The following is an 11,780-nucleotide window of genomic DNA, read 5'->3' on the forward strand; positions in this document are numbered from 1 at the left end:
ATTGTTGTTTTTTAAATAACCTTGCAGACGTACCAGTGTGACAGTAGTTTCATCAAACTTATACCATTTGCCATCATCCTGGGACTTGATCGTCACTGTGTGGTATCCACATGTTGTGAAATCGATGTGTTCGACAAATGCATAAAGCTCATACATCTGATTCTGTTAACCAAGAGAAAACAAAATAAAATAGCAACAGGAATTTATTAGGAAATAATTACATTGAAATGTGTTGCATGAAGTACCTGGTCTCCACCATGTGGCATTTGTAGGCTGGAGGGAATCAGCACATTGCATGAGATTTTCACATATTTCCTCTGATTGTGGTCAAATTTAACTTTCTTCACCTGCAGTGTCAAAACTTCTGGATGATGCTTCATTTCAACTTTCTAATTAAAACACACATAACAAAGAAAATGAAGATGATTTACTAGAAAATCAACACAAATTAAATAAATCTGTCCCGAGCATAACATTGGTACAGACAACCCTGGTGACAGGACACTGCTTGTGACCAAAGAATCAAACATTATAGTTCTTTCGAGTCATTAAAAAGTGAATTGAAGATGAGAGTCCTGTGCAGTGGGAATGTTTTCAGTCCAAGATCTAAAAAGATGTACAAAATAAATCAAGAGAACACAACAGCTAAAGAAAAGAAAAGCTCTTCTCCAACAGGTTTTTAAGTTGAGCTTGATGGTCCAGTGTTTCCTATGCTGGCAGAGGTAATGAAAGAAGAATTGCAGCTTCATGTCTTAATATTAAGAGAGAACAGCTCTTCTTATGGCTGCTCAGATACTTCATCTGTTCCTCTCCTTATTGTTTTACTGATCATCCTTTAACTGCAAACAACTTCAAAAGAAGCTTATAAATAAATAAATAAACAAATAAATAAATGCCATTAACCTTTGGAGACCTGAGCTTTATTTTTGTGCATTTTTTATTTTTTATTTTTTATTATGCTTGAAAAGAGTTTCAGCATAATAACTATACAATTCAATTTAATCTTGATACAAGAAGTAGTTACTGAAAAAAATGTCCTCATTTATGGACAATGGGTCAATGTTTATAGATAAAAGTAGAAAGTCACCAATGAGCAACAATGTATGAAGCTCCTGCTTATTTCCATACAAAGACAAACACTAAGTATAAAATCCAACAGAACAGTCAGGGCTTGATTTCAGATTCAGTAAAATATAATATTACACACAGACTCTCCTGCACAGCCCTTCATAATACACCCCATTAGACAAAACCTTCTTAGAGGCTCTGATGCATGTAAGCATATTTTTACGTTACGCTTAAAAAGAATAAAAGTATTTGATATTTAGATGTATTTTAAGGGGTTGGAACTCCACTAAGGATTTTACAGCTGAAGCACAACTTCTTCCTATTTTTGTTTTTACAATGTCAGGAAGGTGTTTTTCAAATATTGTGAACACTGTGACATGAGGAACATTGACTTGACCAAAATTACCTGAGACACCATCATGCAGAATTCAAGGACATGCATAACACTCAGTGCTGTTTTGGTGATTCAATAACCAGCTATTGGGTAAGCAAGATCCAAAAAACATTGCATGATAATTTGAATAGTACACTTGTTAGTTTGGACATTCATTCAGTAGGAGCTCATCGTTGTATCTACCAAATCAATATTTTTTAGTTGTACTAGCACACAACATGTGATGCTCACATAATGTTTGTCTCTCTTGGTCCACTACTGGCAGATGTCTTTAGATTATTCACCAACAGTAGAAAGTATAATAATTGGTTTGTTGTCAAACCACTTCACTATTCCCATCTTTCCATTACCATTGATTTACCTCTTCAATACAGTTTCTTGATTTTGCCACTAGGCTGCATTTAAAGGGCCTTGGTGACTTAATATATCTTTAATAAATGTAACTAACATCCAATGTTATGTAGAAACTTAGAATTTTTGCTTATAACTAGACAGTCTGTCCTAAATAATCAACTAAGTTTACTTACTTTTACTCTGCATGTGCAGTAATATATTATAAAGTATGTCCCAGTTTCCTTGTACAAGTTCATTACATTTAACTTTGGCTTAGGAAATTTATTACTGTACTCATTTTTTAATTTAAAGTTTCAAATTTCAAGAGCTTTATTGTCATTATGCAAGCATAACAAATTTTTAAGAAGTCTCTCAGCTTAAGCACACACAAATAAGAAAATTCAAATATAACAGCCAAATATAAATAAAGAAAAAAGAAGATATAAAATATATAAAAGATATAAGAACATGCATATGGATACTGAAATATATAAGAAATATGTATACTACATGGAATTAAAGACACTACTTTCTATGAATAAACACATTTTTAGTAAAAACATTACTGATATTTCTTCAATATGTTTTATTTTTCTTCTGAAATGTGTAATTAAAGCTCTTAACTGATATGAGCACCCTCTTCTGGCTTGACAGATTAGTAAATCGTGAAAAAATGCAGCAAAAAGGGTCCACTTTTAAAGACAACAGGTTGAAGAATGAATCATATGATGAATGAAAATAAAATTTAATATCCTTGTTTCTGCATGTAGGCCGTACAAAAACTGGAAAGTTTCTTAGTATTAAAAAAATTGCATCTCTCACACAAATTAAATTAAATGAAAAACTTTTTTTCAGAAGGAAATTGTAATGATGTAGCAGACTTTTCTTTTAATTTTTCTTTTAAACGGGCGATGGCTGCGTTACAACAGCTTCATGAGTTGTCAGAACCCTGAAGTCCTCATTATAAACACTGCTGTTATTTTCACTTTCACAATGGACATCTACTAGCTGAAACCTGTGCAATAAATACAATATCAAAATTTTACCTACTGATTGTTGCCTTCGTGTCACTTCTATTTTATTTGGAATAGATTTTAAGTTATTTTACCTCAATATATTTTGTCTTATTTATTCCTTTACAGATTTTATGTTTTTAGTCTATTATAGACTCAGTGGCAGCTGCTGCATTTTCGTCATACTGTATGATGTAAAGTATTATGATTGTTCTACCAAAAAATGAAACTCCTACACAAGCACATCTCATTCTGTTTTATGAAAACAACAAAGCTACAGTTTGATGGAAGGTGGACACAATTTAACACTGAATGTGATGCCTGCAAACGCATCACTAAAGAACCATAAGCTGGCATCAAGGTGCCTTCAAACACAGTGGCAGTTCACGACAAGAACAGATGAAAACAGGATCCTACAGGCAGGAGTAAAGTCATGGAAAGCCAGAAAAATCCTTCATCAATTTGAAGGAAAGAAGAGTCAGGCTGACTGATGACTGCATGTGTCAGACCTAAACTTTGAAAAACACATCAGGGGAATCACCAAGTCTGCCTACTGTCACCTTAAGAATTTATCAAGGGTAAAAGATCTGATGTCTCAGCAGGACCTGGAAAAACTAGTCCAGCTTTCATCTTTAGTCGGCTTGATTTTTCTAACAGTGTTTTTACAGGTTTTACCTAAAAAATCAATTAGACACCTGCAACTTATTCAGAATTCTGCTGCTCCAGTCCTCACTAAGACCAAGAGAGTGGACCACATCAGTCCAGCTCTGAGGTCTTTACACTGGCTGCCTGTTCGTCAGAGGATAGATTTTAAAGTTCTGCTGCTGGTCTATAAAGCTCTGAATGGTTTAGGACCAAAATACATCAGTGACCTCTTGACCCAGTATGAACCTGCCAGAACCCTCAGGTCATCTGGTTCCAGTTTCTTATCAGTTCACAGAGTCAGAACCAGACATGGAGAAGCTGCATTCAGCTTCTATGCTCCACATGTCTGGAACAAACTCCCAGAAAGCCTCAGATCAGCTGAAACACTCAGTTTATTTAAATTTAGGTTAAAGACCCACCTGTTCTCTGCTGCATTTAATAGTTTTTATTTAGAAGTCAGAATCTACATCTTGTTCTTTTAAGATGGGATTTTTAAACTTGATCATGTTTTAATACTGTTTTTATCCACACTGGAACTTTATTTCTTGCTTTTTATTGATTTTATTTGAGCTTTTTCTTTCTGTTTTTATTTAATTAATTGTATTTCTTGTTAAGAATTAAATAAATATTTAAAAAATCTTTTAATCATTTTTCTTTAATTTTTAATGCACTTGTATTGCTTTCTGCACCCTGCTGTACTGTTTTATGTAAAGCACTTTGAATTGTCTTGTACAGGAAATGTGCTATACACATACATTTGCCTTGCCTTGCTGAGATTTCAAAAAAAAAAAAAAAAAACAAACACAGGAATTAGATTGTAGAAGACTGGAATAGTTATGCTTCTAGGTTTTGTTATGCTAGTTATGCTATCATTTTAAAAGCAACACAAATTTAAGGCCAAAACAAGGCTATCCCTATTATAATGCTGAGTGCAAATGGTGATGTGAGATGTCAGTAAAGTTTTTGCAGAAATGCCATGTGTGTGTTTCCATGACATATAACAAACAGGAATTTAATGACAAAATGTGAGAAACACATTACTGTATAATATTTACAAGTCATATATAATACACTTAAATTTAGGCTTTTTCTACATTATTCTAATGAGCACTGAATGCTACAACTGCAAAAATCAGGTGACTACTCTGAACTCACCATTGTGAGTCCTCTTCATTTTTGTGTTAATCATTATTTGAATGCAAATGACCATAAAACCAGTAAATAAAAACCTGAACGGTTATTAGACGATAGCCATACAGACATAAGTAATTTTCCAGTTCAAAATGTTGTGCATCAACTAGAGATGCTGCATATTCATGCAGAGAACCAGTATAAACATATTAGAATCCATAAGGAACAAAGTTTGTTTCAGACATGTAATGACAAGATTATATCAGCCTGTCAAAGTGCAAATATTTTATTAGCAACACAGGCTGAAAGCCAAGACCTGGCTTTCAATGATGATCTGACCCATTATAATGCTGAGTTCAAATGCTGCTGGAGGAAATTAGTGAAGAGTTTGCAGACCTGACATGTGTGTTTATATAAAACATAACAAAAACAATCAATAAATGACACAATGAGTCAAACACATACTTGTATAATAGACTTAAATGTAGTTTGCTCAACATTTTATTAATAAGAACCAAATGCTGCCACTATTAAATCATGCTGAACTCACCACTGTAGCATCAGATTTGGTAGCACTGTGGTTGCATAGAAACTGGTTTGCCCCCCTTAAATCTGGCTCAGTGAAAAACTTGTTAAGTTCATCCACCTGAAAAACACATTTATTATATTTTCATTGACATTTAATGAAAGATAAAATAAACAGATTAATGCTTCATTTTAAAAAGTTTTGCACTTCTCAATGAATACATTAAATATTTCCACAACTTGACAAATTACAGATGTTATTGTGAATGTCAAGACTAGTAAAATTTGTCTAAACAAAACACACATCTCTGTGGATTATGGCAGAGTGACTCTGATGGACTGGTGACATGTCCAGGGTGTAACCCCCTCTCATCTGATAGCAGCTACGATCTACTGTAGCTCTCCCAGAACCATCAGGGGAGTAAAGTGTGCAAAGCCGTAATGGATAATTCTTAAATTGTGTTCCTCACATTTAAATCTGTTTGGATGAAATTATCTGTTAAATTATCATATAATCAGACATCTTACCAGACTGTAGTCAATAAAAGATTCCTGCAGTTCAAGAGGAAGACTCCAAAATGTAAAGTCAGTGTTTGTCTTAGTGCCACATGCAGAGCATTTGTACTTGAGTGTCAACAGTCCCTGGAATAACTTAAAAAAGAAAACAAAGCCATTTAACATTATGTCTTCATTAAACTATCAGACCTGTTGGATTTAATATAAAGTTTCTACCTGTGAAGCCTCAGGACTGCTCACACTACTCAGGAGCTTCTCAAAACACTCAGCAGCATCACCCTGATCGTCCACTGGAGGGATAGAAATGAAGAGGTCATAATGATAAAACAAAATCACCTGCAGTTTAACATGTACTTATTTATGTAGGCAACTAGTATCAGTGCTTTTACATTGGCTCTGAGTGAAATTAAGGATTGTGCATGCCTATTTTCTGTGTGATTCTACAGATTTCAGCTCAGAATGACTTCATGCTGGAGAGGTTGTTTGTTGGTTTACACACAAACATGCACATCCAATCAATGTCTTTCGTGAGCTTGTCAGCAAGATTAACTGTACCTGTTATTTAGTAAAATACGCATCTAATTAAAGAAAAAAAAGATGAGGGATCTGATGCACATCTTTATGATCCACTGATTAGAAGTCTGCAGGTTGACAGTAGTTTGAAAAATTAAGCTCACATAACACACAAAGACTTCATTATTTTTAACCATTAATACAGTACATGATTTATTCTGACACACCACACCTATGTTTCCCTAAGAAGTAACAAGTTTTTTTCTGAAAACCAAATGATTTGTGAGCATTTCCATTAATGTATCAAATAGTGAATAAATATTTATTTACTAATGACCATTAAATGCTAAAGTAATAAAATAAATCCAGAGTGATTTGATCACTGGTTCATGGTGAGGAAGAGAAATTCTTTACAAACATCCTGCATGAGTTTATGCATAACTCATCATGAAACTCTCATTGCCTAATAATTATTAAGACGATTTGTACCTTCATCCTGAAGTTTTATTATTATTATACCTGATCTGATGTCCAGCTTCTTTATGATATCAGAGGTGTCAGCTGAGTTGTTCCTCAACTCATCAAAGAGGGTCTTCAGGTATCTATCAATAGACTGGACATCACAGCTGTGCCTGTAAAAGTAAACACAATCTGACATGAGAACACACAAGTTTACTGGGATCTCTATTTGGTTTAAATTATCTATTAAAATGTGTGAGGATTTTACAGCAAACCTTTGTACAGCTTCTCTGAAGTCTTTGGTCATAAACAGCACCTGCAGCACACTGTTCAAGTAACTCGTTTCTCCCTTTTTGGACAACCCATAGTACTTGATACCTTGAAGGAGGTCATCATCATCATCATCATCATCATCATCATCAACAACACATTATTTGCAGAACTGTTTTCAAAGTATTTGTAGGTATGATAAACTGAGCCAGCATCATGGTTACCTGCAGAGCTTCTGGATTGCTTGTTAGTGTCGATATCGTCGGCTACATGTTTTCTAGAAACTGATAAGTTTGATCATTAGACACAAAAACGTTCAGAGCAGGATTTTAAAAATGTATGTAAGTTGCTGTCGTACCTTCTTTTCTTTCTGTGGTCATTGCATTGTGACCATGTTGCTTAGGTTTGTCTCTGAGATTGTTCTTGGAGGCTTCTGAAGTAGATGCTGCACAGATGTCTTGAGTCAAAGTGCTTGTTTTGGAAACTAAAGAGTTCAACCAAAGCAGATATTAAGTTTATTTAGTGTCTTATTGTCATTCAGAAAACTCATCAGAAACCATGTGTGAGATGTTTGCCATCTTACTTTTCCTGTAGAACAGCAGACAAGCATCCCAGGATCTAATGGGACTGATGTGAAAATATGATGAGTTCAGTGTCCAAATCAGCAAATGGACAAAGAGAGAAAAGCAGGTGAGAAGTTACCTGTAATCCACATCCACTTGGAATGGCTGTTAAAAAAAAAACATATGTAAAAAAAATTAAATTGAGTTCTATGATGAATATTATTTCTGTACTGAAATATTTTTGTTTTTCATATAACAACACTGCAGACATACCAGTGTGACCACACTGTCACTGAACTTATACCATTTGCCGTCATCCTGGGACTTGATTGTCACGTCGTAAAATCTGCCAATATGCTCCACAAATGCATACAGCTCATACATCGGACTCTGAGAAGCAGTGAAGAGAGACAACAAGAGAATCTAGCAGAAAAGACAGGAGTAACAAAAATGAGATGATAAATGTTTTATACATTACCTGCTCTCCACCATGTGGTATCTGTAGGGTGGGGGGAATCTGCACACTGCAGGTGATTTTAACATATTTCCCCAGATTGCGGTCAAATTTAGCCCTCCTCAACTGCAGTGTCAAAACCTCTGGATGATGACTCATCTCAGTTTTCTAATTGAAAAACAAACAACAAAAGAAATGAAGATGATCAACAAATAAATCAATAAAATAAAATAAGACAGTTTGGAGCACAAAGTTTTCAGATGGTACAAACAAGCTGGATGACTCAGGTGACTGCTTGCAACTAAAATAACAAACATATATAAGTTACTTTGACCCATGTCCAGCATTAAGTCCAAAATCTAAAAGAAAAATTTAAATAAATAAATAAATAAATGAATTGTGCAAATATATAACAAAACAAAAGAACAGCTAAAGAACAGGAGGGCCTGTTCTCTAAGTTGTTCAAGTCTCTTGAGCTGGATGGTCATTGTTTCCTATGCTGACAGAGATAATGAAGGAAGAATAATGAGCTCCATATCTTAATATAAAGAGAATAAGAAAAGCTTTCATTTAACACAGGAACCTTTCAAAGCAAAACACACTATTTAACCATATCCTGGTATACAGGTGAACAAGGATGGAATATTTCACAAAGGAAACTGGAAGGGATTCAGCAAACACAGATATTGTTGCTCTCCTCTTCATTTTTGTGTTAATCATTATTTGAATGCAAATGACCATAAAACCAGTAAATAAAAACCTGAACGGTTATTAGACGATAGCCATACAGACATAAGTAATTTTCCAGTTCACAATGTTGTCCATCAACTAGAGATGCTGCATATTCATGCAGAGAATCAGTATAAACATATTAGAATCCATAAGGAACAAAGTTTGTTTCAGACATGTAATGACAAGATTATATCAGCCTGTCAAAGTGCAAATATTTTATTAGCAACACAGGCTGAAAGCCAAGACCTGGCCTTCAATGATGATCTGACCCATTATAATGCTGACTTCAAATGCTGCTGGAGGAAATTAGTGAAGAGTTTGCAGACATGACATGTGTGTTTATATAAAACATAACAAAAACAATCAATAAATGACACAATGAGTCAAACACATACTTGTATAATAGACTTAAATGTTGTTTGCTCAACATTATATTAATAAGAACCAAATGCTGCCACTATTAAATCATGCTGAACTCACCATTGTAGCATCAGATTTGGCAGCACAGTGGTTACAGTATAGCTGGTTTGACCCCCTGACATCTGACTCAGTGAAAAACTTGTTAAGTATATCCACCTGAAAAACACATTTATTATATTTTTCACTATTTGCTGAAAGATCAAATAAACAGATTATTGTTTATTTGAAAAAGCTCTGCAAATCACCATGAACACGCAAAATATTTCCACAATTTAACAAATTGCAGATGCTAATCTAAATGATGTCAATACAATTTAAAATGAGTCTAAACAATATATATGGGAGGCAGTGGGGGAGAGGGGCAAAAGAAAACTTTACTACTCTGGAATTGAACAGACCTCAAACAGCAGGGTAATTGAAATATTGCTAAACGGAGTTCCTCGCATCGCAGTCTCTCTAAATCTGTCTGCTAAATCATCATATTGTCAGATATCTCACCACTTTGTAGTTTCTGCAGGATTCTACCATTTCTAGAGATAAACTCCAAAATGAATCGTCGTTGCTTGTCTCTGTTCCACATGTAGCACATTTGTACTTGTATGTCAGCCGTCCCTGGAACAACTTTAGAAAGAAAAAACAAAGTCTGTTATCATCATGTTCTCATTAAACTGTTAGATTTAAGATCGGTTAGATTTAATAAGAAGTTTCTACCTCTGAAGCCTCAGGAATGTTCACCCTGTTCAAGATGTTCTCAAAGCACTCAGCAGCATCACCCTCATCCACTGCAGGTGTATAAATAAAGAGGTTATAGTGTATAAAAATTTATTTGAAAAAAACCCTTGTAGTTTGACATGTACTAATTTATTTGGACAACTAGTATCAGTATAATTAAAAGCATTAGGGAACTGTAGGTAGAACAGTTTTCTAGCAGAATTCATCATTTTACATGTCTTTCTTAGTCTGTGAATCTACAGACCTCTCAGTTCAGCATGTCTTTAAGCTGGAGTGGCTGTTCAATTGGAAACCAAATTTACTAGTTTATACAAAAATCTAGATATCACTTTCATGCCTATGATGAGCTTCTCAGTAAGATTAATTACTCTTACAATAAAGCTAGTTAAAAAGATGCTCTAAACCTTGTTAATTCACTGATCAGTAGAAGCCCCACAGGCTGACACAGTGAACTTAAAAAATATATCTTACATTATCCAAATAAAAGCTTAATTATTTCTGAACTATTAATACATATTGACTTTTCTGACATCTGCCAAATGTATGTCCCCACAAGAAGTCACATTTTTTATTTATTTGTTTGTTTGTTTATTGTCTATTTCCTTGTTTATTTATATTTTGTGGAAAGCAATTGATTTGTTCATATTATTGCAATTACTGCATGAACTAAGACTAAATAGACATTCATTAGATGTGAAGTAATCACATGCTCAGTAATGATAAATATTCTGCATGAGTTCATGCAATAATTATCAGACTCTCATTGACTAAAGATGATGAAGTGATATACCTTCACCCTGAAGAGTTATCATTTGTTGTACCTGATCTGATGTCCAGCTTCTTTATGATATCAGAGGTGTCAGCTGTGCGTTTCCTCAACTCATCAAAGAGGGTCTTCAGGGATTTATCAAGAGTCTGGACATCACAGCTGTGCCTGTAAAAGTAAACACAATCTGACACACAAATTCACTGTAATCTATTTTTGGTTAAATTATATATAAAAACGCGCGAGGGTTTTATAGCAAACCTTTGTACAGCTTCTCTGAAGTCTTTGGTCATAAACAGCACCTGCAGCACACTGTTCAAGTAACTCGTTGCTCCTTGGTTGAACAACCCATAGTACTTGATATCTTGATGGAGGGATAAGCGCCAGTTATTTATGTAAAATGCAGAACTGTCTCTATAAAATGTATTCTTATGATAAACTGAGTAAACAGTATGTATATCTCACCTGTGACGCTCCTGGATCCGGAGTACATGTTGAATCCGTTCACGCAGAAATTCGCCGTCGCATATTTTCTATAAACTAATTAAATGTATTATTAGGTTAAAATAAATACAGACCGAGTGAATAAATACCTGTTTACTATCAAACAGGCCTGGCAGTCATTTAGATGCGCTGAAAAGAGCAGGACACAAATCGGACTGTTTGCTTTCTGAAATATGCTGCGATACTTTCTGTTTCATTTAATATCACTCCCGCTGTTATGTTGTGTTCAAGGTTTTTCGGAAAAACAACAACTGGACAGACGTAACGGGAAAACATGTGGAGTTAAGATTTGGGGGTGATTATAACAGCAACACACAAAAAGGCTTTATATTATTTAGGAACAACTGTTTAAATTTTTTTGATCACCTCAAAATAAGACTTCTTGGACTTTTAGAGACATATGCATGATTATTTTTCTGCACTGGAGACATTTTGTTGTGGTGTTGCAACAGCTTTTGTTCTTTTTTTGTCTTTTATGCGATAGCATTGTTGTACAGCTAGCTTACACATCAAAGCTTCAACACATGGTTGACATATTGCTGCCTGAAGTCTAAACTTTAAACACGCTGCAGTCTTTATTCTGTTATGCCCAATCTGAATGTCTAACCTGCTCAGTATAGCATATGAAACGACATGTAAAATCCAAAAAATTAAAATATATGTCACCTGTCTTCGGTTTAAAATAAGATAGTTCTATTTGTAGTTTAAAAAGAAATCAAAACGGAAAGTTAAGAGTAAAAAA

General features: G+C 34.5%; 1 protein-coding gene across 1 annotated transcript in view; it reads right to left on the reverse strand.

Annotated features, from left to right (window-relative positions):
- The window catches only part of LOC121639603, a 29,982-nt gene extending 18,786 nt beyond the window's left edge, over positions 1-11,196 (reverse strand). The window contains exons 1-19 of the mRNA XM_041984924.1: positions 11,000-11,196; positions 10,796-10,898; positions 10,590-10,702; positions 9,748-9,818; positions 9,535-9,657; positions 9,097-9,192; positions 7,909-8,052; positions 7,704-7,820; positions 7,570-7,595; positions 7,451-7,494; positions 7,226-7,351; positions 7,092-7,151; positions 6,873-6,975; positions 6,658-6,770; positions 5,842-5,915; positions 5,638-5,760; positions 5,135-5,230; positions 246-389; positions 34-162 (exon numbers count right to left, since the gene is read on the reverse strand). Coding sequence (XP_041840858.1) covers positions 34-162; positions 246-389; positions 5,135-5,230; positions 5,638-5,760; positions 5,842-5,915; positions 6,658-6,770; positions 6,873-6,975; positions 7,092-7,151; positions 7,226-7,351; positions 7,451-7,494; positions 7,570-7,595; positions 7,704-7,820; positions 7,909-8,052; positions 9,097-9,192; positions 9,535-9,657; positions 9,748-9,818; positions 10,590-10,702; positions 10,796-10,898; positions 11,000-11,027 — 1,833 coding nt within the window. The 5' untranslated portion in view covers positions 11,028-11,196. The remainder of the gene's footprint in view (positions 1-33; positions 163-245; positions 390-5,134; positions 5,231-5,637; positions 5,761-5,841; positions 5,916-6,657; positions 6,771-6,872; positions 6,976-7,091; positions 7,152-7,225; positions 7,352-7,450; positions 7,495-7,569; positions 7,596-7,703; positions 7,821-7,908; positions 8,053-9,096; positions 9,193-9,534; positions 9,658-9,747; positions 9,819-10,589; positions 10,703-10,795; positions 10,899-10,999) is intronic.
- Between the last annotated feature and the right edge of the window lie 584 nt (positions 11,197-11,780).

This window comes from Melanotaenia boesemani, chromosome 5 (assembly GCF_017639745.1).
Source record: "Melanotaenia boesemani isolate fMelBoe1 chromosome 5, fMelBoe1.pri, whole genome shotgun sequence".
NCBI classification, from domain to species: domain Eukaryota; kingdom Metazoa; phylum Chordata; class Actinopteri; order Atheriniformes; family Melanotaeniidae; genus Melanotaenia; species Melanotaenia boesemani.